Consider the following 27,649-nt stretch of genomic DNA (forward strand, 5'->3'; position numbering starts at 1 on the left):
TGTTGTTCGTATTTTGTTTGCTTTGATAACCTTGATAAATGTATAAGCCGTGGTATATAGGCCTATTGTAGCCTAATAAAATAAGAAAATACAGGGAAACCTTTTCTGTATTTATAAGAATTCAATCCAATACCGAAACAGGTATAATCATAATTTACACAGTGATGGACTGTGTAAATCCGTCCAGGGTGTGCCCCCGTCTTGGGTCCTGTTCTGGCTGAGACAGGCTGCTACCCCCCCGGACGAGATGGTGGCTGATGAATGGAGGGCAGATGTGCATAGACAAGCCGAAAATACTCACTGGCGGTAGGAATAGCCAAGGTAGCCAAAGTATTACTTCATTACGTAATTAACTTTATTATTTTTGATTTATTTAGCAGATGCTTTTATATAAAGCGACGTACAAGTAGGTTTTGACAGCACGTTATGTGCTCAGGTTTAGAGCAGGCAGCGACACGCGATTTGATTGTATATTTAGAAATAAAATTCAAGTAAAAAACTCAATAACAGCCAAAATCCCTGTAGGTTATCGCTGTTGCGCCTTATTGATACTGCCTCAGCCGAAGTGGTTTCTTATAGACAGAGTCTAAAATATATACATAACAATACTGTACATGTATGTGTTTGACACTGATAAGTAGCCTAAACTATATTGAAAACCCAGAGGAGTTGTGGAAGTGCTGAACGGGATCATAATGAAATTTGTTCTTGTGGGACGACACATCAAGGCAAAAAAGCCAAGCTATTACAATTAAGATTTAATTACGATAACATATAGCCTAGGCCTAGGTAGGGTTACAGGATTGTAATACCTTGTACTAAGGTAAATAAACTGTACAGGTGATATGTATGCGCTAAAATCGGTGCAAATGGAAGCGATGGTGTGAGATGAGGACGTTGCAGTGTCCTACAGACTGCCGCTGGCTGGGTGCTCCGTGGCGCTCTAGTCTGGTGTATTTTTTGCCTGTAGGGTCATCCCCCGCCTCGCTTACGTGCCACACACGCAGCATTATAACCTGCTTTCCTCAGTAGTCCCCGAAACGCAGGAAAGGCCAGTTTTAAGCTGCTTTATGACAGTGGATTGTAATAATCGGCACAAACGGAGCGGGTCTGCTGGGTTCGCTGGTGCATGTCAATGAGAGGAGGACAGATCACGTTGGATCCGGAGGAGTTACCCGCCCGACAACTTAACATTTAACAGGAGCAAATCCGACACGCATTCAACACCACAAACTTGCGGGATACTTAAATGGACCTAGTGGTCCTGCCGAAGGGGGTTAGGGGAAAGAAAGGAAGCTCCGTAAATGGCCAGTCTTTAGGTACTTTAAGGTGAGGACTTTAACTGCCAAGCCGCACTGCTGTGATGGACGCCAGGTTGTCGGAAGAGGTTTTTAAATGACTAAAAGCGTCGAATAAGCGCCCCAGACACACATGCACGCCATCCCCATGTTCCTGGAGTAACTGCGAGCTCCGTGCCAGATCATCAGGTGAAGACAGGGTTCCAGTCCACACCATGAAGCGATTTCTCTGGGATGCGATCTTCCTTCTTACCGGTGAGTCAGCTTTACTTAATAGATCGGCTGAGTTTATAGTTCGGTGTTTGGGATTGGAAACCTTGTGAGCAAGAGATTACTTACCTTTGCATATGTTATTTCCAGTGCATGTCAACGTTAGCAGGGCAGCAGCTTAATGAGACCAAGCTCACGTGTGAAAAATTAAATCAAAGAGCGGGATCCGGGAGTGTAGTTTGGTTACTCGGCACAGAAATTACGTGATTACGGTAAAAACAAAAGAAAGAACACGCGATGGCCGCAGTAAACACTAATACGAAGGTGATTGAATCCTAATCCTACTGATATGACAGGCCCTTCTCGTTTTCCATTCTTTTGACACATGTGGACGGTGTCAGTCAAACTGTAATTAATGCTTCTCCTTAACATTTGTCATTGCTTATTGCGTTCAACAGCTCAGGTAGCCTAAATTTTTAAGTTTTTTTTTTTAATTATTTCTAATCATCATATTTTTTAATGAACTCTCCTTAGTTCGGTACATCGTAGGCCTATTTATTAATGATAATATTTTATTTTTACCGGTCAATTATAATTATTAATATTAATAATAGACCATGTTAATGAGATTTTTTTTTTGTTATTAGTGTTATTATAATTATAATCATAATCTAGTATTAATAGTAGTAATAGTAGTAGTAGTAGTAATAATAATAATAATAATAATAATAATAATAATAATAATAATAATAATAATAATAAACTAATACTAGTTATACATATTTTCCTTGTTTGATGTAGTTTTGATATATAGGGAGAAATGCATGGTCCGTTACGGGAAAATCCTACACAGGAATTCAGATACAGGTATCTTACAATGTCCCGAACGAACACCACACGGGGGAAGCAAACAGCAGTTTCAGTGAATTATTTGATAAATCATTTAATCGAAAGCTACTCTTGTTTTATTCTTTGCTTATGGCAAAACACGTAAATATGCTGAACCCTGCACATTTTTAATAAAAAATGGCGATTAAAGAGAGTTAATGTAACGTGATCATTGTTAGCAGCTTAGCGGAGCTGATAATGTACATCGAGCCAGATCGGATACGCCTTCTTACAAGTATATTGCTGTTCAAACACATTATATGCAAACATGTACTGTTAATAAGATCCTTCAAATAAAATACTTAGGAAATATGTTCGGTATTATCACTGAATGTTGCTGCCAGGGTTTGGTTGAATGAGATGTGATTCTTAGCGGGATGCTGATTTGAGTTCTTACTCTGGTTGACTATGCCTTTTAATTTCATATAATCAATTCATAGCTGTATATTGAGCTTTCACTGGTTTCCTGTACCCTAAGCTGCCTGGGTCCATCCAGGGCTTTTCTACAGCCTTGACTAGGAAAAGCAGTTGGATGATGGTTGGATATATTGTGTTTTTGCTCTGTCTTTAAAAATTTAAAGCTGAAACTTGTTTGTCTTTCTTTCTGATATCATCAGGGTCTCTCTTTACATATGGACAGGTCCAGGAAAATTCCACATCAACACCAGTAAACTGTAAGTCTGACAGTGTCATGTCTGTTCTGTTAATGAAGGATGTCTATGCCATTTTGGTGGAATACTACAACTAAACTTAATAAAAGCTAAATAGAAACAGTATTAAATAAGGAAATATTGGTTTGAGAAGTTCTTAGTTCACAACAGAAGGTATCCCCAAAACTGCAATTAAAAATGCTATATGTCATCTGTTTGTGTCATGTGACTAACTTGAGGTTTCTGACTAGTTTCTGATTGGAAGATGACATAATGAAAGGATTAAGGAGTCTGTTAACCTTTCCCAGCCCAGATCTAGTTTCTTTACGAAGGTTTAGGACGTTCAAGGTCTAGACATGCACACACACATGCTTTATGAACTACGCTGTGTGGTTTTATACCATTTATATAATTAATTGTCTCAGTTCTGGAAAAAAATGACTTTGAGAAAATGCTAACAGATGTAGAAAAAGGAAGAATGGGAGTGAGTTGAGAAGCCAGCGATTCTGTAATGCCTGACTTCATTTAAATGCTTCCTGTCCTCACAGTGCCAAAAATTAGATGGGGAAAATAAAGACAAACTAAGACAAGGGTGAAAGTTGGTTAGCCGGCGCGAGAATAGAGCCCACTTGAAAGGTTTGCAGAGAAAATAGAAAGACAGCTTTTCTGTTGGTTGTGTGCCAAGGTCCTGATGTAAATGGACGCGGAGTCACTGAAATGCATTTTCCTTTATAGATGTATCTGCTTTCATGCATCCCACCATTTCCAAAGTGTCTCTGAATGCCAGTTTGTGACAGTCGGGTGCTTTGGAAAGGACCCCTGGCTCATTGTTGTTGCAAATCACTCTCATCCTTTGTGATTCCTCATGTTATCCCCTTAGCTGTCCTATAGTATTAGTGACAAGAGGAAAATCAGGCCCTTCAGATTATAAAAGGGACTTTAGAAGTTATAAGTAGAAAAGTTAAAATGAACACAACCCCCAATCTTCCAAAATAGCCCTAGCCCAACAAAATATTTAACTTCTTGCACAAAGCCTTTGAAAGCCTATCGTTCAGGGTCATGCTGGCTTGTCCAAACAGTCTCCAGGCTCCTGTCTGCTGTTCAGTTGACTCTTCAAAGAGTGATTGATGTCTGGTACCAAAAGCAGACTCTGGCCTGTTCGAGATGAGCCCAGTTCAGGTTCTGCTATTTCAGGTTCTTCACATTTCAAAGGCTGTCTTCTATGGGAGCACAAATATTGCAGCTGGAAAAAATAAACATTTGGGCTTGTCAAATTTCAGAGCAGGACTGCAGCCACCTCATGTCTTCCCAAGGAACCTGTAATGAGCTCTGAGTTTTTAGTTTGCCTGGGGGCTGAATGGATCTGATGCTCTCAGGCATATAACTGATACTCCGTTCAGTATGTATCACCTATTTATTTATCATTTATTCATCTATTTTATACATCACAATTGTTTATTCATTTTTATTTCAGAGGATGTAGCATGTTGTACTGAGCACTGTCTTTCTCTTCTGTGTGGTTGTGAAATGTGCAGGTCTTACAAGCAAATCCTTCAATGTTACACCAGTTTTCTGAATCTAAATCCTAAAACCCAAAAAGATATCAGCCTGTTTCCCATCTGCATGATCCATACCCACCTCTCTCTTTACCTGCCCCCACTCTGGACGATCCGGTCCATACATGTCTCTGTCCCCCCCTGGATGATCCATATCCGTCTTTCTCTGTGTCTGTCCCCCACTCTGTATGAGCTATACCCTTCGCTCCCTGTGTCTGTGCCCCACTCTGTATGAGCTCTACCCTTCGCTCCCTGTGTATGATCCATACCCGTCTCTCTCTGTGCCTAGATGATGCAGCTCGTTACTGTCTCAGTGTCTCCCGTTGGTGTTTGGCACTCTCCAGCCTATCACTTCTGTCACCATCCAGGGATATCCCAGCTGGTCTTTCCCTGTCCTTCATTCTGAAGCATGCAGTTAATCTGTCTTCTCACAGACCCGCTGGCAGCTGCTGTTCACTCTCACTTTGGGGACTGTCCAGATTCTCACAGCCAGTTCTGCTTCCACGGGACCTGCCGGTTCCTGGTGCAGGAGGACACCCCAGCCTGTGTGTAAGTGCATCCAGACACATGACCAAGAAATATTCTTTCAGAAACATTCTTCCAGTGAGTTTGTAAATCTTTAGGTTGTAATCGTTGAATTAATATCTAGGGTTTGCAATACAGCACCGACGTGTCCGAATGGGCTGGCCTTTGTGCTTTGCTGCTGGACGTTATTTACTGGGCTTCGACTTCTGGAGCCCAAGATCAGTTTTTTTTTTTTTTAAACGAGTTTTCTGGCTCCCCGGCAGCTGATGTATTTTCTTCTGGCATCTCTCTTCCATGCTTGTTACTATCTCCTCAAACGGTTCCATTGCTCCTCGCCGCCCCACCACGTCGCCGGACTCTCCCACCCTGGATCGCAGGTGTCATGCTGGCTTTGTGGGGATGCGCTGTGAGCACGCAGACCTGCTAGCGGTTGTGGCAACCAATCAGAAGCAGCAGACGGTGGCCACGCTGCTGGTGCTGTGTGTGATTGGCTCTGCAATGCTGATACTCTTCTTTAGCCTGGTGCAGTAAGTACACACTAAATCTCGAGGCATGTGCACACTCACAGAGTTCTTGAAATGCACACTGACACTGGGTCTGCCCCCCCCTCCCCTCCCCCAGCTGGTACTGATACACTCTGCCTATACCTTTGTGAATCTTCATCTTCTTGCTTTCGATCTTCCTCCCCCACAGCTGCTGTCGAAGGCGGGGACTCTGCAGCCCGGGTCGCGCTGTCCTGCGATGCCATACTGAGAAACACAGCGCATTCCTGACGGACAGTGCCTCCTGCTGTCCTTCTGAAACAGGTACTTCACATCGATCGCGTCGATCTTGACACCGTTCATCTAAGATGCGTGTGTAGTTATTGGCTTTCTGTTTTGCTGAGGATCCATTGTTCAGTCAGTCGGTGTAGAAAGGCTTTAATTAGATGTGCCATTGGAGGTTAATTTTAAGGTATTCCATCATCCGCCTCCGGGGCTAATTGTCAGCCAGCAGGTCTGCATTAGCGGCTTCCAGCTTCTTGTCTGATTAGAGGTCTGTGCACAGTTGAAACTACTCGACGGGACCCATCTGTTTTCACAGAGTGCATGTGGATGACAGGAGTGTGCAAAACCCGGGGGAGTTTGGGCCAGTTTAGTCCCAGGTCGTCTTTCCTCTGCCTGATTAATACTCATTAAACACTCTGATGGCACTCAAAGACCTGAAAAGTCACCATTGAACTTCTGTACATGACAAGTGTAATTGTAATGGTGCAACGACATGGCGGACAGTGTTTGGCCAAACCAGCTCTCTTCTCTTCCTTTAGAAACATCTTGCATGTTTGTTACTCTTGGTATCACCTCCCCCCCCCCCCCCCCCCACACACACACACACACACACACACAATTCTCCTCAGACCATCATATCTGTGCTGTAACCATATCTATGCTGTACAATAAAAATCTGCACTAGATGTATATCATTTGGGCTCCCTTTCTGACCCTATTCATACCTACTGTGACCTAATCCATGTCAGGAGGGAGACTATGAGCTGCTCTAGGTGTTACAAACTACTTTAAAACTGAAAGGCTCCCGTGCTCAGCTAAATTGTTCGGTTTGTCTTGTTCTTTTACTGGTTTGTTTCTTTGATTGAAATACTGATTCAGCTGTTTCACATTATCATTAGAGAAACATGCAAGATTATAGGAGACTGACCAATCAGCACACAGCAAGAACGCGGTGCTTAAGTGAAATATGGGTGCATTTTGATTGAAATGGTTGACATGGTAGTTTACAAACCCTGCCATAGCTCACAGTGTCCTTCCTGACGTGGACTCGGTGCTCACTCTGTGTATACCCATTTCATGTCTATTGATTTACTTGTCCTTATTGATTATGCTGGAATATGACCCATGGGGTTTGCCATATTGTGCCGTCTTGTGACGCACATGCAGCCCTGGGTCTTGTTTGAGCCCTTAGCTGCCACATTCTCAGGAGGGAATAGAACCTGTAATGTTCATGAGCGAACATGGACAGGTGTCTCTTTTTGTGGCTCTTTGTCATACCACCTGTTTAACTAGCACATTCACTTAAAAAACGAATAGAAAACAAGCTAAGGATGTGAACGTCAACTGGGAGGCAGAATGCAGTCAATTACTGCTTGCAGATGATTTTTCTGTTTGTTTTATCTGAAACTAAGAACCACAGTTACTGATTCTCACCCATGTGCTTCTGACTCTCTTTCTGCAGTAGTGTGAGAGCTTCAAACTCATCAGTAGTTTGAGAGTTTTCCTTTCTTTTATTTTTTTTTTCCTTTTGGACCATCTGAATACCCTCCAGCGTCCTCCTCTGGCTCCCCGACCCTCTCGCTGAAATGCCACTTCAAGGCTTCAAGGAATTTCTATGGATGCTAAACCAAACCCCATGTCAGAAGTCCTGCTCATGCAGATGGACTAAGATGAATATGGCTCAGAGGCTCCGCCTCCCCGTACTAGAGAAGAACACAAAGGACAGGAAGTGTTTTCTTATGTGGCCAGAATTATTTACGATCTCATTATGACTATACTGGAGACTGAACCTCAAGATGGAGGCTTTTCTTTGCATGAAAAAGACATGGTGGGACAGCTGGAGAATAGTGGAGAGTGAAGAGGCAGGCAGACGGCATTGAGAGCTGCTGAAGTGATGTGTCTCTGCTCTGACGCGAACTGAAGGGGAAAGACTAACAGTTAAGCTAGACTGCGAGTGAAAAGGAGACTGTTCTGTATTTCAAAGAAATGCTTCATAACAGAGACCACCCCTGGTCCTCATTGTCAGAGAGTGGCTTCCACTAAAGAGGACCTGCTTAAGATTCAAGATGCAGCGAGATCCCCTCAAGGAAGATACCCACCACTGACATTTCTTACCGTTTACATCCGTTGGTCTAAAGCTCTACGAGGCCATGTGTTCACCGGTAAAGATTTGACGTTACATGCAGTAACATGAGCCACCAGCAGTTATAATGGGATTCAAGCAAGTTGGTGCTTTGTTCGACGAAACACTTCTACGTTTATTTTTACTGTGTTTGAAGTGTTTCTTGCAGCTTGTGCTGGATATTACAGAAATATACATATTAAATAGCTGCAAAAACAAACTCTCTTGGGAAAATAACGACTAGGTGAGACTGTGTGGTTCGATGGACCTGCTTGTATATTCTGGTGCTTCCAAGACTTTCGAGTCACATTGGTGGTGTTTTAGTGGTTTTGTATTTATTTTAATTTCCATATATTCAGACGCTGTCATTGTCTGTTCAACACTGTACAACACACCTTTTCTAGTATATAAAAAAAACCCTCAGATGTGTGTGTCACAGGTTTAGAGTTTAACAGTGAACTAGATAATTAGTAGAGTTGTTAGAAGCATAGAAGTAAATATAGAAAGGAAGTTTTAAATGTCGGTGAAACTACCCCGCCGGGCAGTTTTGCCCAGATAACAATTTAACAGAAAAAAATGAACCTTTGTATGGTGACTACTTTGTCAAACATGACACTGCTGCTTTGAACAGAGCTCTGTTCACTAGTTGGATAGACACTATATTTAAGCCCACGTGGCTTTAACATGATGTGGACGCAAACTCATTCATAAGCAGATGCTGATATATTTGTCACTTTAAATCTGCACTTGCAACACTGAGACGTCGATATGCACTTTCACAATGCACTCAAGGGGTGGCTGGTCTTGCCGGTTATTGCACTGTTGGCGAATTGCACAGCGCGTAACCATAGCGCCGGAGTGGCCGTGAGCACCCTGCTCTTCACAGAGGCTCTGGAGGAAACGGTGTCACTGAGGTGTTACTTTTGCGTGAATGACGAGTGTCCACATCTAACTGATGTATGAGAGACTTGGATAAGAGAAGCTGAATAAGGGAATTTGTCTGCAGAAACCTTAGTAAATCACAAAATCATATGAAATTTCTACGTGGCACTAATGATTTAGCTAATTTTTTTTTTTTTTATTAGAAATTTCCAAGCGATTTCCTGTAGCGTTTGGCTTCTCTGTGGTCCTTTGTCATGTTTAAAGCTTGTTCTTGAATTTTCAAAGGGTTGGGTGAACTTTGTAAAACTTTGGCTACAGAAAACCTGTCTGATTGGCAGAAAGTTTATGTGAAGAAAAAATATTGTAAAAGCCCCACCAATCAGAAAAGGGATAGGATGAAGGTCTTTGCTATTCATCTCTCATCATTGACTCTTTGGCTATTTGTAAATCAATCAGATTTTCTGTTTGAGTGAAATATAAATGTTGTAAAATAAATATGAATCCCATACAGTTGACTATTTACCGTACAAGTACAAACTGATTGTTTTTTTTCCTTATGAAAATTTTTCAGAAATATGAAGAGAGAATGTCTGCCGATTTAGTTTAAAGCGAAGAGGTTTATTTGAGGCAGCACGCTATGCTATCTTGGTATGTTGTCAGATGTAAATGAATCTGCACAGACATGAATTGTGTGCACTGCAGTGGATGTTGATGTTCATTAAAAACTGCCGAAAGGGACTATTTACTGTATGTATTTAAAGGTATGAATGGAATGCAGAAGGAGAGATAACAAGCAGTAAGACTGTAAACGGACTGGGGAACCATCACTGTGAATGAGTCCTGATGCCCCCTCATGACAGGAAGAGCTTGTCGAATGTCTGCCGTAGAAATGCTCATTGTCAGCACTTTGTGTGGCTTTCAAATAAGACTGGAAATTATAAAGAGCCCCTTTCTGTGAGTGTTTGTCTGCATGCTTCTCCGTTACCCGTCTCCTTCCCATCCACCCAAAGGCCGTAACCTGCTTGCTTTCTGTTCATTTTCACCCATGTTTGGTTCAGCTGTTTCAGGAGGGACACTGGAACCCAGGTCGAGGCTGCTGAAGGAGCTTTAGCTCTCTAAATATTCTCCCTTTATTTTCATGCTGCATTCATGCTTTGAATGGTTCGGCGGGAGCAGAGAGGGATGCAGCTTTCCAGTGTAAATACTTAATCAGCTTGCTGACTATTTATTCAGTGGATTTTTTTTTGTTTTCTTCTGAGCTTTAGAATTTCAGACCATTAATCATTCACTCACATTCACCCCATCACGTCTTTCCCTTATACCGCATTTCCATTTTGATTCTCTCCTACCCCTGCTCTCTCTCTCTCAGATGTGCATTGCTTTTTCTTGTTTGATGATCCCCTCATGCGGGCGACCGCATTGCCGTGGAGCCTTTAGAGGCCCCTGGCTGAGCTGCTAAGACCTGCTTTTGATTTCAGGGGCTCTTCAGAGCCTCTGTAAAAGCGCACCAGACTTCTAAAGAGGGGCCACAGCTAAAATCGAAGGGCAGCTCAGTTTGACCTCCAGGGCGGTGGAGGACACAACCAGGCAGGGGGAGATTGATCGGTGGAGGGAACAGCCTCCTTGATACCTGACTCGTCGTATGTGTACAGTTTGTCCCTGTGGCTGTGAGCTCAGTCCGTGTGGCTGTGAGCTCAGTCCGTGTGGCTGTGAGCTCAGTCCGTATGGCTGGTTCTGTTCAGGGTGTGTACCCTGTGCTATATGGGCCCACTGAGCCTGTCCCCGTCACCACAGCCAGCTAGATGGTGGACATTTACAGAATTAGTGTATTAGTGTAGAGATATGTGTCTGTAGCTCCCTCACTCTCATTTGCTGAAGGTTTTAGTAAACAAAAGCGGCAGCATTTTAGGCGTATATCAGTACATTATACACTTAAGGGGTGAGGGAGGTATTTAGTAAAGTATAATTGTTAATAAGACTGGTCTTGTAAACCGTGTAAATTTCCTTATAAAATACCTGAAATGCTACCAGCTACTCAGCTCAGTGAAAAGTAAATTTTAAACAGTTATTGTATTTTTTTTTGTCCATTTTGGATGTAAACGGCAGTATAATATGAGTATTAAAATGTGGATTTTAAAACATTTTAAATCAACATCGTGGATTTTTACCTTTTTTAACTAAAACATTTTACGTGTACAAAGAAAAATAAAATAATATTGCATGTATGATGTATGTGAAGTTGCCTTGTATTGTGTTTTCATGGAGTATCCATACCAGGATGGGGGGGGGGGTTTGGAGATTAACACTGATGTGGAGCTGTAGTAGTGCAGCAGGAGTGCACTCCCAAAGACACACATAGTTTCGGGGCGGGGGGGTTGTAGCACTGATGTGAAGCTCCCAAAAATACACACAGTCTGTGCCACACTGCCATCTACTGACTCAATAATGGAAATAAGACCTGAATCAGTCAACAAACATTTTATCATGATGATATTACTGAAAGGAATATATTGTGCATGCAGTGTCGTTGTTCAGTGTAAAGGCTAGTTGATGGGCTAGTATCATAGATGCCATCTCTGTTCTTTAATTTTACCATAAATGACAGATATACTCCTTAATCACACACAGTACTAGCATCATGCTTCTCAGGGAATGATGTTTGAACATTAGGCTTTATAATGGCAGTCCTACCTGTATGTAGTGAGCTTCATTACAAAGGGATACTGAGAGCGATGTGCCATATGAACATAAAGTTATGTTTCACAAGTAACGTGGTAATATAATGGCTTGGATTAGCACATGCTAATACGTTAATTATATGTACATTTGCTCAAACGAGCATAGTGATTTGGAAAGAAGGTTTCACCCAGAAAAATCCATGAAAAGCTCAAAATGTACCTGTTTTATTGTGGGTAGGTTTGCAAAAACACAAGCTAGATGGCAAATGACGAATGGACAACCCTGCAGAAGAGTCACTTAATATGATATCAGTCCACTACTACGCCTGCGAATGAGGAGAGACTGGGGCAGCAAGCCGACCAATGGCATGTCCAGGTGGGCCGGCTCAAAGTGCGGGGGGAACGTCTGCAGAAGAAAAACATCAGCGGCAGTGTGCCGGGACACCAACGAGCACTGCCTTCTTCCGGCCGAACAGGAAGAAGCCGAGGCCCGCGCCGGCAGCCAGAGCCGTGCAGAGGTAGCCATTGTAGCTCATAAAGAGCAGCATGAGGAGGTAGCTGAGCACCACCTGGGTGATGTGCAGCGTGGCCTGCAGCAGGTGACACAGGCTGAACATCTGCTGGCTTGGAGAAGAGGACAGAGAGGAGAATGACACTGCACTGCTCCACTGGTGCATGCAGTGACACTGCCTGTCTTTCACTGGATTTTATCCTTGCCAGTTGAGTGGTTTTTCCCTTTTACTGGGGAAGGAATATAAGTGATGTGATTGAGGCCTCTCCTCCTACCCTGTGCTCCTACCCAAGCAGGGATCAGGCTAATGAATTACATTATGTGAAGTTTTTCATACCCCCTCCAGGCCCAAGTCTATGAGAACTGGACATCTGATTGGCATTCTGACCTTTACTTTGTATTGAATTGCATGTGCAAATCCGAGCAGCTAATTGAGTTACTAGATCACAGCAGAGGGTGCATGCCTTCCACTTTCATAAAATACAAGCAGAATACACAAGACATGAAACTGTGTATAAAATAGCAGCCAGTGTCCCACTGCGGGCCAGGCCCGCTTACCCAGCCAACTGCTGCATTTCTGTCCGCACGCTCCCATCAGGCATAGGAACAGCTCCGGTGTCAGGGCCTGGTCCGGCCCGTCTCCCACGCAGCAGAACCTCGCGGCCAGCCTTCAGCCCCTCAAAGAATACGGCCAGCAGAAACACAGCGATGCAGGCCAGGGCTGTCTCTGCGGCAAACAGCGAACGCAGGGCCGTGTCTCGGTCTCATGTGCCGACGGTCGGTAGAGATCAGACATCAGGCCCAATTCTGGCTAAAGCTACACACAGGAAATGGAGGGAAGAGCTAAGGAGGTAAACTGGCAAACCTGTGGGCGAATTGAGGATGAGGCCAGGGAACAGGAGCTGAAGGGCACGGCAGTCCAGGTGGAAAGTCATCTGACGCCGAGAGGGAGGAGCAGGAGTCATAGCAGGCTGTAGATGTTTCTGAAAGCCCGGCTTTGAGTTAGTGTATGAGCCAGGGAGCTATTTAAAGAAATACTGAATGCAAACATTCACTTATTTACTATGTTTTTTGATGTTTACTATGTTTACTATGGGGGGGGGGCTGGCTCTAGTGCGTAGAGAATGGGTTGCAAAATTCTCAAAGTTAGAAATTTTCCATGGGAGTTAATGGGAAAAAACTGGAAATTTGCAGAATTGCAGGTTAGCCTATAACATAAAACTTAATTGTAGTTAAAAGACATCTTTACAGCACTAATAATGATTTCATTGTGTAACCAAATGCTTGTAAGTATGATTACAGTATGTGTGCATGAAAGCAACCCAAAATAAGCATCTGCATCAAAACACCTTTGCTTCTCGTGGAGTTCCACAAAGTTCAATATTTCTAAAATTCCCTAGCTTAACTTCCCATGGAAAGTTTCTGGAATGTTTTCAGATATTTTTCGCCCCCTTGCAACCTTTCTTCCATGAAAAGTTTCTGGAAATTTACTGGAAATGTGGAGACAGTCTTTTAAGATGTTATTTCAAACTACTGTGCATCATCTGAAACCTGTAACTACAACCAGTATCATTATAATAAATTCCACAAAGTGGTCTCTGTCCTCATTTGTGGAAAGGCTCATTTTTACAGTTTCACATATTTACAGTTCAGGAACATACATATACAAGTACACACAAACATAAAAATGGAACTAAATGTATAGCACAAAAAGGACACTTCCACACTTCAATTTTATGCTGTAATGAGTCAATTAATCTATGACATGACAATGAATGCAGACATGCTAAGATAAAATACATGGGGGTTCCATTAAGTTAATTAACTATATTTTGAGTCACTGACCATTAGATTGTGACTCTGGGTGACATTACTGAGGTCACTTCTGTGAATCCCAGAATTGGAGAATTTTGCAGAGGAGGAGATGGTGGTGTGGTGATCACTGAAGTGCTGTGAGGAGTCCATCTTACCCTGAGAAGACAGAGAGGAGGGCAGAGAATCAGAAGAAATGATGATGGGTGTCAGCAGCAGCGTGACGAATGAACTAGACTGCAAGTGCATGTGATGAGCCATTCGTGCAGACAGACTGGGCATTACAAGGCACTAAACAGAGCGCTTATGTTTATGGAGAGAAGAAGCAAACATCCTCGCTTTGAAAGGAGGTTATGTATAAACCTGCTGTCTGCAATCTAGCTGCTGCACAAAAAAACTCCATTATCTGAAGCAGACTGGACATGACACTGATCCAATTTGGGAAAATACCACAATCTAAGAGACAGAAAAATGCAGAGGTGACCTGAACTTATGCAATTACCCAGCCTCCCCTGGGCAGGAAAACAGCCTCTGTGAGGAAAGGACATAAATCAGGGCTCCTTTTGGTCCTGTGTGGGGTCAGTGACTGCCTCAAGGGGGTTGGACAGCAGACGGATTAGGAGTGATGGACTACACACACAACTGATGATGAAACCTGGGAGAAGCTCACCCAAACAGGACTGACACATGGAAGGAGGTGGTTATTCGAGATGAAAGAACATGGAAGATGAAATTACTCAATACACCCTGGCAGTAATATAGGGTGATAGTAAAATGTGATGAACAAACTACAGGATGGGACAGACCCCCTGTGATCCTGACTAGGTTAGGTTAGAAGATGGATGGATGGATGGATGGATGGATGGACGGATGGGTGATCGAGAACTCTATTAACTGAAATAGTTATTAACAAACAAATCAATCAGTTCACAACGTTAAAGAAATGGTGTCAGCTTGAAACATTAAAAAGAGAATAAATTTTAGGTTCTAAAAAACTTTTACCAAGAGAGCAGTTGATGAAGGACTCCTATCCAAAAAGTAGGGTACTGGAATAATTTGACCAGCTCTGTATTTTCATGTATTAATTTTTTATATTTTGACTTATTTTCAGATATTATGTAAAACTACTAAAGCATTTACAGAGCGCGAAACCAGGTTTGCTAATTATTATGCACGGTGTCCAAGGGTCAAACACAGGCACGTGCCCGAACAAGTGAAAGTGCTCCCCTTTCATTTGCAGCGAGGGTCTCCCGCGGAAGGTAAAATTCTCACATGTAAAAACAACTTAACAGACAGTGATGGATTTACACACACACATACACACACACACACACACACGTACAGATATATAAATTTCAAATAAACCACTTGACTGCTTACAGTGACATTGATGTGATACATTCCAACGAACACTCATACATCAATTTAACAGATGCATAATTATTATCAAAGCAACAATGTGGTTGGGATTGTTCGTTTCTGTTTGACCAGCACCCACACATTATAAGCAGATTAGCTACAAACAGAATGGCTTTAAATAAAATGCAGTGCTCACCTCTGATACGGCTATCTCATAAAGCTTCTCTCACAGATCCGTATAAGTAGCAGATCAGGGTGTGATACGAAGACTACGCTGTGCTGCGCAGGCAGCCTGGTAAAGTGCCACTGCGTTGTCTCATTATTGATTTAATTGATGCCCTTAATTTGGCTCTGATCACACCGCAGAAGCCTGTGTTTAAACTGTCTCGAGCTTTTCTCCCCGCTTCTCCCGATCATTGTCTGTCTCCCGCCCGGCGTTCGCTGTCCGACGCTCTTCTTCCCTCCCTCCTCATGCACGGCCCTAATCCAATTAACCGGAGATATATATCTATTTTAGCTAATCAATGTAAAAATCAAGGCTTCATGAATGTGCTGTTTGAAATGCCATAAAGTTAACGCATTTCCAAACTAAATATAATTCGCCGGTTGTTAAAAAAGTAATGATATATAACAAACAACCCTTTATTATCTCATGGCTCGTTGAACAGGATGCTTTTTCATTGTATATTATATATTCTTTCTGTATATATACCTTTTAATAGTTAAACTGATTAGAATTGAAAGTTCTCCTTTTGATAATGTAAGGGATTATAATAATATCGAATGTTACATAACCCAATATCCAGACGAGCAGCGACAGGACAGGCGGGGCAGGCCATGGCCATTACTTAGCCAGGGAGCTATTTAAAGAAATACTGAATGCAAACATTCACTTATGCCAGGCCATTACTTAGTCCATAGCAACGACAAATCTGCTTTATTTGTGTATTGCTTTTTACAAAAGTGAAAATGAGGGTTTTGTATTCAGTAAATTATCTTTATTGATATTATCAACTTACACTTTACAGTAAAATAAAAGTAACAAACTTTACCTTGCCAGGGGTGGGGGAGTTGGGGGGCCCCATGGAGTTTTTTGCCTAGGGCCCCCAGAGTCCCTATAGTCACCTCTGCCTATTACAAATCATTAAATTGAAGTCATTGAAGGAAATGCTGAGTTTTGCCTGATGGACCCTCATGCTGCGTGTGTGCCACCTACTGGTGATTCTTGGTAAAAAAAAAAAAGTGGTCCAGCCTTTAGGGAGCAAAGGCCTGTTTTATGAGCAATTTACCTTCTTATATCCATCCATTTATTATACCTGCTTAATTTCATTTTAGATAATCACAGCTGGCCCCACGATACTGCACTAGTCAGCACTAGTTCTATTAATGTGAAAAGTCACTAAAGACACTTTATTCCTGATCATACAATACCGTGGGATAGTAAGGAATATATGTCTGGGGCTGATTACACTTTAATTTTATGCTTCACTTGTTATGACCAATACAAAACCTTGATCTGACTGACTTTCCTCTGGACCTCCTGCATTGCATTCTGACCATCAGTCCGCATTCTGCTTTAACCGTGAAGGCAGCTCGTCGAGGGACAGAAGGCGATCCTCGGAGGGAACCTGCGCTGACCCCTCGCCTCCTCCTCTGTCCAGGAGGAATCCCCGGATGCCGAGGGAGCGTGCGGCCAGGTAGTCGTTGATGTAGCTGTCCCCAACATGCGCCACGCTGGCAGCCGGCAACCCGCACTTCTGCAGAGCCTTCCGGAAGATATCTGGGTTGGGCTTGGCCACCCCGGCTCCTTCTGAGGTCACCAGAAAGGAGAAATAGGGCAGAAGCCCATATCCATGCAAAATGCTTTCCAGCCGGAGGTCAAAGTTGGATACGACTCCCAGCTGCAGGCCCAGAGAGGCGCAGCTCCTCAGGGTCCGTTCAGAGTCACTGAACACCTGAAGGAAACACGGTCATTTTACCATGTCACCTGCTGATGACATCATTGCAGACACAGAAATAATTAAGTTATATTGTAGTTTAATTCCACTTTTTAATCACTTAACCATTGCTTGGCAGAGTCTAAACTTGTCATACTAACTTATAATTATTTATTTTAAGCATTTGTAGGAATACGAATTGCACAAATCCTGCCTGCCTGATGCCTCTTGAGGGGCTCCATACAACAGACAAGCATGGGTCCTTAACTGAATGCAGCTGCTGAGATGGGCAGCGCCACCTGCTGCCTCTTACCTCCCAGTTTTCCGGTCTGCTGAAGCCGTGGTACAGATTGTGCGCTAACCTGTCCAGGAGGACTTCGTCCCGCACGCCGCACTGTAAGAATGTGTCTCGTACCACCCGAGCCCACCAGGCTTGCCCTCCAAGCCCCTGGGCTATGCCGTAGTTGGGGTAAAGTGCAGATTGCTGCCTGTAAGCTCGACGGAAGGCGGTGTCCACCTCGGCAGGAGACAGGGTTAGGCCGGCTCGCGTAGCCTCCTCGCAGTACTGCTGTCCCACTGACCTGCGCACACGCAGCAAAGTGTCCTTCACGTCCCACAGCACCAGACGCACTGCCCTGGACATTGTCATCCCTTAAAAGGGACAGAGTAAGCAAAAAGGACTTTACTGATTTGCATGCTGTTATTTGTGAAACACCCCCAATAGAGCTCACATTTCACTCCACTGTACCTGAGCTCCTGAGAAGTCTGCTGGGTCGCCTTTTAATTTTCTATTTTTGCTTCCTGCATTCTTCAGGGACGTGTAGCTCTGGATATACAGACCTGGTGAATAAGATCGATCTATTTTGTCTTCTTAATACCTGTGTCCATTCACTTAAGATTACAAATAACCTTGTTTAAATAAACCAAATATGTGTGTGTGCATGTGAAAAAACTCCCTCTGGAAACAACTGGTAAAAAACAAAGGTTCTGCTTTTTACGGCAATAAATTTTTACTTTTCTTTTTCTCGCGCGAATCCCGATAGGCTAACCATACAATTGTTTTGTGCCGAAATAAAAAATCTAATCGGAATTTTCCTGTCACGCACGGGTTTTGAGTGACACGCAATTGAACTTTACGCTGTACGCAGTATTGTATGCAGTATTTACCATGATGGAAATGACTCCTGTAAAAGGTATAAGTGTATGTTTTTCTGCTGTGCTGAAGATCAGGAGTATTTCTCTTAAGGTTCCACCAACTGATCACCAACGGGCAGGGAGCTGGGTATCAGGGAGAAAGCAGGATCCTGTCATAGCGTATTAGACCATGTAAATAGGCAAAATAGACTTACACTATATACTTTGGCCCTTCAGAAAGGTCTTAAAAATGTTAACAAATACTTTTTTTTCCTCCAAAATTTAACTTTCATATACCCATAAATTACTTAATAAGGAATTAGTTTTCCCAAAACCATTTTATTGATAAAGATTAATGAGGTACATTGAAAATCCTGTCCGGGGTACAGACACGGATGCGTAAAGGAAAAGAAGAAGAAGAAAATGACAGATTTTGAAAGTCACTTATAATCTTATTTGTCTTCTGTGCTTCCTTGTTTTTGCACATTTGTATATAACACACACCACCAGTCAAAAGCTTTCGCACACACTGAGGTTTTCTACATTTCCATGTTACTCACTTATTTACTAAAAATACTCAATATTCTTTGCTAACAAATACATTTATAGTATGTTCACCATTTTATTAGCAAGAAAATATATCTTTGATTCATCAAAGTAACATTTTCTTGTTGTTATAACTGCAGAGAAAATTTAAGGCATTCATTCTACAAGGGACGTTAAATACTGCGCTGTTTCATGACCATTTTTCAGCTCCCCACAAAGATCTATGAATGCAGTCAAAAAAAACTAAAAATGTCAAAAATGTTATACTTGTTTGGTTAGTTATGGTTAAGGTTAGGACTGGTTAGGGGTTACGGTCGTCATGTTGGGATTAGTGTTTCCCCCATATAAATGAATGGAGAGTCCCCACAAAGATATAATTACAAACTTGCGGGTGTGTGTGTGTCTGTATTGTTTGAATAATATATTATTATTTGAACTGCATTGAATGTAACATAGCAAAGAATATCTCCAATAACTTTATTAACTTTATCTTTCACTATATCCTTGTTCCTAGTAAAGATGCGTTCAAAATGTGTCATATAAATACAAATCAAACAGGAAATCCTCAAAAGGGATAAAACACCACTGTGGGTCTCATCAAACACAACAGCGCATTCCTTAGGCTTAATGAGCACCTGAAATATTTCAAGAAATTCACCATGTTAATAAATGACCTTCTGAAATCAACAACTGCATGACCAGAAGAATTCCGTGTTCAAACCAAGAATGATTAAAAAAAGCAATTTGTTTTTCAATAATGTATTAATAAGGAATTATACTATCAATATAGCCTGAAAAGGTGTCATTCAGAAACTATAGGTTTCTATGCATGATTCACACACGTGACAGTGCAAATGCAGTGATACACATGTGCATATCTGAAATTAGCATAAAAAGTACACCCCCTATTTGTTCTGTGACAAAATCTTTGATGACTTATACTATTACTTTCAGCTGCTTTGAAAATCATTGTCTTAAATGCTCTGTTTTGCTTCGGATGTGGAAATATAAGCATAATCCAAAATCTTATGGTACAATTCCCTCAGTAGGTGGCAGTATTTACATTTTATTTTCGATAATGTTGGCGATCTCGGACGCTGCTTCAGTATCATAAAACTGTTGATAAAGTGCAGCGAGTGAGGCTACAGCAGGACTTCTTTCCCTCTATTTCAAAATTCACAGAAATAGGTTACAGTCTTCATCATATTTGGAGTAAAGCCATTTTCAAAAAGTTCTGAATTAAGTATTAGTTAAAACTATCCAGAATATAGTTAACTTGATTTGTAATGGCTTGTTGAGGAAATTTGGTGTGGGTGATTGTATCAGTGCATTTGCATTGTCACATGTTTGTAAGTCATACGTGAGGTTGGCAGTTCACATACTGTCATTGCTGGTGTGAACCATGTTCTCCGTACGTCATGCAAACTCTGTTCAGTCCAAGAACATTCAGTTAGTTAGTAAATGGCTGGGAGAACAATCCACCAATTTTTCCCACATACATATATTTAGTATAGGCCACGGTGATGTATTTATGCAGAGGACTGTAAGAATAAACTGGTGATCTTTCAAAAAAAATAAAAATAAGCAAGTAATTTTTAGGTGGTCGTGCTTTATTGACAATTTTATTACATATTACATTAAAGAACTATGTCACTTATTGGTGAAGTGATGTTTGCAAATCGTCTCCAGATGGAAGTGTCGAGTCAGTGATCAGAGAGGTAAATCAGTCAGCTAATCACCGTTCCGGTCGCTCATTCCCTACGGCCCTCACGTCCAGCTGATGCATACACACACACTGAATGAAGGCTCATGCCCCATTTCAGCTCAGGACTACTGGGACTGCAGGAATCGCACCACAGGGTTGCAGCCCCCCCTGAACGGACAGGGGAGCCCCTCACCGGCGCTGCCAGGAGGCTTAGGGTTAGCATCAGCCAAGCCGTGGCTCTTGCACTGTCAGTGCCCTGCGGTCTTCTTGGTCGTGCTCAGCGTGACCGGGGGGGGCTCGATGTCCAGCTCCTCTCTTAGCGACTCCAGACTCTGCTCCCAGCGGTGCTCATAGTAGATGCTCAGCACGCAGCGGGCACGCTGGCCATTGCGGAGGGCCCAGGGGCCCAGGGAGGTCAGCAGCAGCTGGAGACGGCTGCAAGACACATGCGAGCGGAGCAATCGGGAAGAGTGTTTTAAAGGACTTGCAACGCCCAGCTGTTTCTGCGGCCCAGGGTTAGCCAGTCGCTTTATGTACGGCCGAAAGATAAAGCATGGCTCAATATCCATGAATTTAATGCCTTCACTGTTGAAATGTGACATCTAAGGGGTGTACCTGGCAGATAGACGAAGAGGTCCTAGAGCAGCTCCCAGAATGCACATGGGCAGGCCAGTCTGGACAGCTTCAAAACACTTCACTGCCACCTCGCCTAAAAGGGGGCGAATTACTCGGTTTGAGCCAGATTACACAGCTCACAGCCTGCAGGAACATTTGTCACACTGTAACCGTGCATAGAGGGAGATGTCATGCTGTCACACTGCACATAGGAGGATGTAGTCCTGTCACACAATAGGAGGATGTCACACTGTCACACTGCAGGAAGCATTGTGTCACACTGCATGAGACCTACCCAGCATGTTAGTCGGCATGCCCAGCAGCGTGTGCAGAAGGTCGTGTACCTCCCTGTAACGCAGCATCACAAAGGCCAGCTCCTCGTCATCAACGAACTTGACCTGGGCCCGAGAGTCTGGGGTGACACGCTGACACACAGCAGAAGAGTAAAAGGCCAAGGTTACGCAGACGAATGCAAGGACAGAACCCAGCAAGACCCCTATCACAGGGCACACACTCATCCGCTCACACTCACGTTGGCAGTCAGGAAGCGAAGGTACTCCCGTCCCAGAGAGCCATCTGGCAGGGCTGCCAGTGTAGGCAAATCCAGAGTGCAGTGGCGAATCTGGGGGCGCTCCCTTGGAAACAGAGGGTGTCAGGTTTTTATGGTTTTGTTTTGTTTTTCTCCATGGTGTCAGAATGAGCCGATATGAGGGCCGCCCTGTTCCTCTTCACACTGCAAATCTGACGGCAGCAGGTTGCTTACTGGAGGACAGTGCTGCCCTCAGGATCAGCTCTCATACGCTCTCGCAACCTCAGCAGGGCCAGGTGGCCAGTGGTCTCCCCCAATACTGCCACCATATCTGGAAGGAGAGCAGAGGGACAAGGAGAAATGCAGGAGATATCTACAGCGCACCGTGCATGAAAGACTGATGGACATCAGCTAGAGTGTGTTGCTTTATTCTTGTTGTTTATTTGAAATATTACTCTATCTAGAATTAAAAGCTAGTTTACAGTTGCACTGTAAGACACCTTTTTATTTCTAAAGTTGTTTGGAACTATAATTGCTGTCAGTGTTTTATTCAAAATGAAGTGAACCAGGAACTAAACATGTTGAGTATTAGTAAGAGAAGTAATGAATTGGAAAAAAAATCCATCAATACTGACCTCCAAATGACATGCATTATACGTCAAAAGTATTATTTTAATGAATTATCACAGTTGAGCCAAAATCCCTTTGAAAGTCTTCCAATACCATCCTGACTCTGTTAGCAGACATGGATATTTAGAATATATTTTAGATGGTCACCACACAGAAGCTGCCCAACTTCCTTTACATGACCAAAAAATAGGTGTGATTCTTTTTCCTGTCACAGTTGCTTAACAGAGGGGGTGGGAGTCTGACACACTTTCAGCACACATGCTGGACTCACCATGTCTGTACGGGTTCTGAAGAGCAGCCAGTCCTGAGCCCACCGCCAGCAGGGCTTTCTGGATGGGGTTAGTGTGGATGTGGCCCCTGTACAGGGGGCCATAACGGCTGTCGGTAGTCCAGCCAAGGTGTTCCTGAGGCCCACCCTGTGCTGTCAGAGGCACATAAGAAAAGCATGAGTGATTTGGGTCACAGAGACAGAAAGACGGCACATAGGACTGAAAGGATTCAGGGATTCAAAACATTTACTGTCATTTTGCACTAGTACAAATACTCAGTACAATGAAATACTGACATGTTTCCTGCAGACTGGGTAATTCAACACAGGGTAAGAAGACAGCACAAGCATTTATGCAGAATAAATATAAATATCAATATGTAGATATAGAGTTATCTGGAAGAAAAAAAAATGGTATATATATGTAGAATATATAGTAAAGGAACAGCAGCAGATACAAGTTCAACTCAGAGTCAATTCACCCTCCAGAGAGGTAACACAACAAATTATGACCCAAAACCAGAAAACGATGATCTCTACTCTTAGAATCTGGCACAGGGTTATACTTCGTGGGAATAAAAACCTCACAGACCACCAGAGAATAATACGAAAAATACAATAATGAGACCATCAACGCAAAGAAACCTGAGAAATGCAGTCAACCTGTTTGAAATGTTTAACTTAATGAAGACCGAGCCGGATACAGGTATAATTTAGGTCTGCCCAAATAGAAGATACAGCAACGCAGAACCATACCTGTGCACATAGCGCACATCGAAACCCGAATTACACTTCGCACCGGGCATTTCAAACAAAACTTTAGCAATGTCACAGACATAGTCTAGAGCGAGAGAAACAAAAAGAAACGATCGATACCGGTGAAGGACACAAAACGTACTGGCAGTAATATGATCTATAAGCGGTGTGACTTTACTGGACGTCACATCCGGCTCTGCTACGGCGAGCCAGAAAGCTCAAACGTGTTTCTTCAGTGAGGCTTTCCATCCACCCATTCACCTATAGGCTGTGTCCGAATTCAGAGACTGCATCCTTTTAAAAAATGTATTTAGGCCTATTTATTTTTATTTAAACTGTTACAATACAGAGCAATGATAAAAATAAAATATACAATAATATATATTATACAGTAATATGGTAATAAACATGCTAGGGGGTGCTATATACAAATCTATACAAATACTTTGAATAAATCACATATTCTTATAGTTTTTTCAGGTTTTTTACTTAAAGAAGGTCTAATTGAATTTATATAATGATTCAATTCTAACTGAAGAGAAGCAAAAGAGGGTTTCCTATGAAGACATTTACTTTTATGAATGTGAAACTTGGCTAATAAGAGAATGAGATTTATCAAGTACTGATGTGGACTGTGACGATTCTTAATGATCCCAAATAATACATGTCTCCACAAAAGAGCAAAATCAATCATAATAGACAATAGACAAGAAATAAAATTACAAACATTTTGCCAAAAAGAAATGACATAAGGGAATTTCCAAAATAAATTGTCTCTCAACAATCGTTGCAAAATGTACAATCTATGTCAATTTCTTTACATGCATTACTGTTAAACGTGAGATTCCTTCTGCCTTTGAAACTATAGGACCCTAACCCTTTAATGACAGGTCCCTCAATAGCCACTGATTCAGTCATTTTTTTAGGTTTTTGAATAACAGGATTAAAGTTTAAGGAGCCTCTTCTATATTTGTCTTTAGTGATAGTAACTCCTAAATAAACAATATCTGTCTTAACTGGAATGTTACAATAATACGATTCAGAACAGTCTTTGATAACCAGAAGTTCACATTTAGTCAAATTCAAAGATACTCCAGAAGCTCTGGAGAATTCATGTATGACGTCAATCGCTAGAGGAATTTCCTTCTCATCCTGTAAAAAAATAGTAGTATTATCAGCTGATTGAGTTATGATTAATTCTCTGCCCAATATTGAGAGGCCATTTAAAGTACTAGCCTTTATATGGTAAGCAAGAAGTTGACTAACAAAAAAAGGTATGGAGAAACTGGACAACCCTGTCTGATTCCTCTAGATATGTCAAATCTTTGGGAGGTACCCCTTACATGTTTTACAGAGCTGTTATTATTATTATAAAGAGTTTTGATAGCCCCCAAAAAGTAATTTCCAAAACCAAAATTCTTCAGTGTATCAAAAATAAACTGATGTTCCAGAGAGTCAAATGCCTTATAGAAATCAACAAAAAGAATAAAATCATTATCATTAAAAACTTCTGGGTAATCTATAATATCCAAAACCAAAATCTTATGTTATTTGATATATGTCTATTCTTCATAAAGCCTGAATGTGTTTCCTCAATTATTGAATTTAAAGTTAACTTAAGCCATCCAACTAATATCAATGCCAATATCTTATAGTCATTATTTAATAGAGTGATTGGACTCCAATTGTCTAAAGGGACTGCATCCTTCTAAGGCTGGATTCGAAGTCATATACGTCACAGTGGCGCGACAAGGCTGTCCCACTTCACTGGCTCCTTCAAATGCAGCTTAGAAATGCGTTATTCATTTGTCGAGATCCCAAGATTCATTTCGCGATCCCACAAAGTATTCAGCCTACAAAGACTATGCAGAGGCTAAACAGACCGTATCCTTCGAAGAATGCAGCTGCTGAATTCGGATATAAAGTCCTCGAGGCCGCTGTGGTATATCCAGTGAAAATGCATAGATGTTCTGGTCAACTTTATAGAAGAATTTAGAAAATTATAAACAAGGCTCTATGTTTGGGTGCTTCTGAAAATAAGATTGAGATAATACATACACAGACACATACACATTAATTCCACTACATTCGAACCATGGTTTTCATACAAGAAAATTTAGGTATCCCCCGTTTAATGTCGATTCAATCAACCTCGTCTAAAAAATTACAATAAAAAATAAAATCTGCGTTTTAATGCCAGACGTAGCGGCCGCTGTAGGTAGAGATGTCAGCCTACAAAGACATAAGAACATAAGAAATTTACAAAGGAGAGGAGGCCATTCGGCCCATCAGGCTCGTTTGGGGAGAACTTAACTAATAGCTCAGGGTTGTTAAAATCTTATCTAGCTCTGATTTAAAGGAACCCAGGGTTTTAGCTTAAGACTATTTCATACTCTAACTACATGCTGTGTAAAGAAGTGCTTCCTCAAATTCATTTTAAAATGTTCTCCTGCTAATTTCCACTTATGGCCATGAGTTATAGTATTTAAACTAATATTGAAATAGCCATTTGACTGAGCAGCATCCAGACCCGTTAGAATCTTATATACCTGGATCATGTCCCCCCTTAGTCTCCTTTGCTCAAGAGAGAGAGAGATAGTGCCGCTTCTTTCAAAAAGATTTATGACCTAAAGGTCAAAAGGTTAGGGGTCAAGAGCTCACTGGGGGGGCGGGGTTGGGGTGGAGCCAGGTGATGTCACAACTAATGGTGTTGTTAATTATTTCCATATGTTGTGAGAGGGGGTGTGAAATTTATTGTGGAGTGGGTTTTTTTTTTTATTATTTATTTTATTTTGACTAGTGCGGAGACTGAAATGAAGTTTCAGTGAATTTTGTGCTTATGAGTGTGATTTGTTGGAATAGCCCCGTGCTATGAGGGTGATGGCTGACGGTGTTGAGCACGGAGCTGAGCGCGGAGCTGAGCAGGTTGGTTACCTGATGGAGTGTGAGCGTGCGCTGGGGCTGCCTGTGGTGTGGTACTGTGGGAAGGTCCCAGTCGGTCCGGAGCGTGTAAATGTTGCGGATAAGGACTTTGGACATTCTGCAAAGGACTTGGAGATTCTGAGAGCGATGTTGGAGCTTATCCCTGTGTTGCGAGAGTCTGAAAGAAACTCTGTGAAAATGAGAAAGTTGGAGCTAGGAATGTGAGGAGGAGGGGGTGGGTCTGACCCCCCTGCAGCAGCAGCAGTTTACCCGAGCGGGTTTACCTATCCCATAACGTGATAAATATCCGTTTTTTTCCCTTATGGGGACCACTTCGTAGTGCACTCGATAGGAAAGGACTGAGTATGCCCTTTACAGTGCGCACTTCGCAGTGTACCCTTCGTGTGCACTAAATAGTAAAGGACTGAGTATGCCGTTTCCAGTGCACACTTCTTAGTGCACACTTCATAGTGCACACGTCGTAGTGCGCACTTCATAGTGTGCACTTCGTAGTGCACTCGATAGGAAAGGACTGAGTATGCCCTTTCCAGTGCACACTACGAAGTGTACACTACGAAGTGCGCACTGGAAAGGGCTTACTAAGTCATTTCCTATCGAGTGCACACGAAGTGTACACTATGAAGTGCACATTTCGTATTGCGCACTACGACGCACTACGACGAGTACACTACAAAGTGCGCACTACGAAGTGTACACTATGAAGTGCGCGCTGGAAAGGGCTGGTTTGACTTTGTGTTGCCTGCATTGTGAGGGAGCATCAATTATAGCATCAATCATTGTTGAGGATCCGAGCGGCTGGACCAGGTCAAGGGGACGCCCACGTAACACCTGGCTGCGGTAGATGGATGGCCATTTCTGGAGGATGGGACTGGACCATGTATCTGCACATGCATTTACATGTATGTAACTATTTTGTTACCTTGTAAATAGTCTGTAGGGTTTGCTGCCCCGAGGCATGAGTGTCATGTCAAGTGCGTCAGAGTTGGCAACCCTGAAAATGTACATTTTTAATTCATTTTAATTGGTGAAATGCCTGTTAAAATTACATAAACCTATAATGAAAGCGTGTAGGTAAGAACATGCTTTCAATAGCCTAGGTCAGAGGTCACTAACAGGCGGACAGCGGTCCGGGTCCGGACCCAGAAGTTGTCCTATACGGACCCGGACCGATAGCCAAAACATTATTATTTAAAACCTGATGCTTCTATTTTAACCGGCAGAGCTTTTGTGGTCTTTTCGGTAGTGGTTTAGCAGTAGAACCACCATTTCCCACGCCAATGAACATCAAACACCTTTAACCGCCAAGCTAGACGTAGTTCGTCTCATGC

General features: G+C 42.4%; 4 protein-coding genes across 7 annotated transcripts; 1 reads left to right on the forward strand and 3 right to left on the reverse strand.

The window, feature by feature from the left end:
• Nucleotides 1-762: 762 nt before the first annotated feature.
• Nucleotides 763-11,088, forward strand: tgfa (transforming growth factor, alpha). 2 transcript variants are annotated; one of them, XM_023820643.2, is made up of 6 exons: nt 763-1,553; nt 3,014-3,070; nt 5,037-5,151; nt 5,505-5,654; nt 5,821-5,933; nt 7,357-11,088. In XM_023820643.2, the coding sequence occupies exons 1-6, from the start codon at nt 1,514-1,516 to the stop codon at nt 7,362-7,364; spliced, it is 483 nt and encodes a 160-aa protein (XP_023676411.1). In that variant the 5' UTR covers nt 763-1,513; the 3' UTR covers nt 7,365-11,088. The 2 variants fall into 2 exon arrangements, with proteins under 2 accessions (XP_023676411.1, XP_023676409.1); XM_023820641.2 differs by having other exon boundaries at nt 7,447-11,088.
• A 685-nt stretch (nt 11,089-11,773) lies between these two features.
• Nucleotides 11,774-16,906, reverse strand: LOC111848543 (high affinity copper uptake protein 1-like). Of its 2 annotated transcripts, none has more exons than XM_072708934.1 (5): nt 16,769-16,906; nt 13,933-14,058; nt 12,953-13,070; nt 12,646-12,814; nt 11,774-12,200 (listed from the first exon to the last, which is right to left on the reverse strand). In XM_072708934.1, exons 1-5 carry the CDS (start codon nt 16,826-16,828, stop codon nt 11,999-12,001), a joined length of 675 nt encoding a protein of 224 aa, XP_072565035.1. In that variant the 5' UTR covers nt 16,829-16,906; the 3' UTR covers nt 11,774-11,998. The 2 variants fall into 2 exon arrangements, with proteins under 2 accessions (XP_072565035.1, XP_023676407.2); XM_023820639.2 differs by lacking the exon at nt 16,769-16,906 and adding an exon at nt 15,455-16,095.
• hdhd3 (haloacid dehalogenase-like hydrolase domain containing 3) lies at nt 16,235-18,176 on the reverse strand. Its single transcript, XM_023820638.2, has 3 exons — nt 17,944-18,176; nt 17,509-17,846; nt 16,235-17,213 (listed from the first exon to the last, which is right to left on the reverse strand). Exons 2-3 carry the CDS (start codon nt 17,842-17,844, stop codon nt 16,818-16,820), a joined length of 732 nt encoding a protein of 243 aa, XP_023676406.2. The 5' UTR covers nt 17,845-17,846; nt 17,944-18,176; the 3' UTR covers nt 16,235-16,817.
• A 2,288-nt stretch (nt 18,177-20,464) lies between these two features.
• Nucleotides 20,465-23,563, reverse strand: coq4 (coenzyme Q4 homolog (S. cerevisiae)). 2 transcript variants are annotated; one of them, XM_072708935.1, is made up of 7 exons: nt 23,521-23,563; nt 22,626-22,775; nt 21,959-22,055; nt 21,728-21,830; nt 21,491-21,620; nt 21,196-21,289; nt 20,465-21,015 (listed from the first exon to the last, which is right to left on the reverse strand). In XM_072708935.1, exons 3-7 carry the CDS (start codon nt 22,051-22,053, stop codon nt 20,829-20,831), a joined length of 609 nt encoding a protein of 202 aa, XP_072565036.1. In that variant the 5' UTR covers nt 22,054-22,055; nt 22,626-22,775; nt 23,521-23,563; the 3' UTR covers nt 20,465-20,828. The 2 variants fall into 2 exon arrangements, with proteins under 2 accessions (XP_072565036.1, XP_023676425.2); XM_023820657.2 differs by having other exon boundaries at nt 23,379-23,552.
• Between the last annotated feature and the right edge of the window lie 4,086 nt (nt 23,564-27,649).

This window comes from Paramormyrops kingsleyae, chromosome 2 (assembly GCF_048594095.1).
Source record: "Paramormyrops kingsleyae isolate MSU_618 chromosome 2, PKINGS_0.4, whole genome shotgun sequence".
NCBI classification, from domain to species: domain Eukaryota; kingdom Metazoa; phylum Chordata; class Actinopteri; order Osteoglossiformes; family Mormyridae; genus Paramormyrops; species Paramormyrops kingsleyae.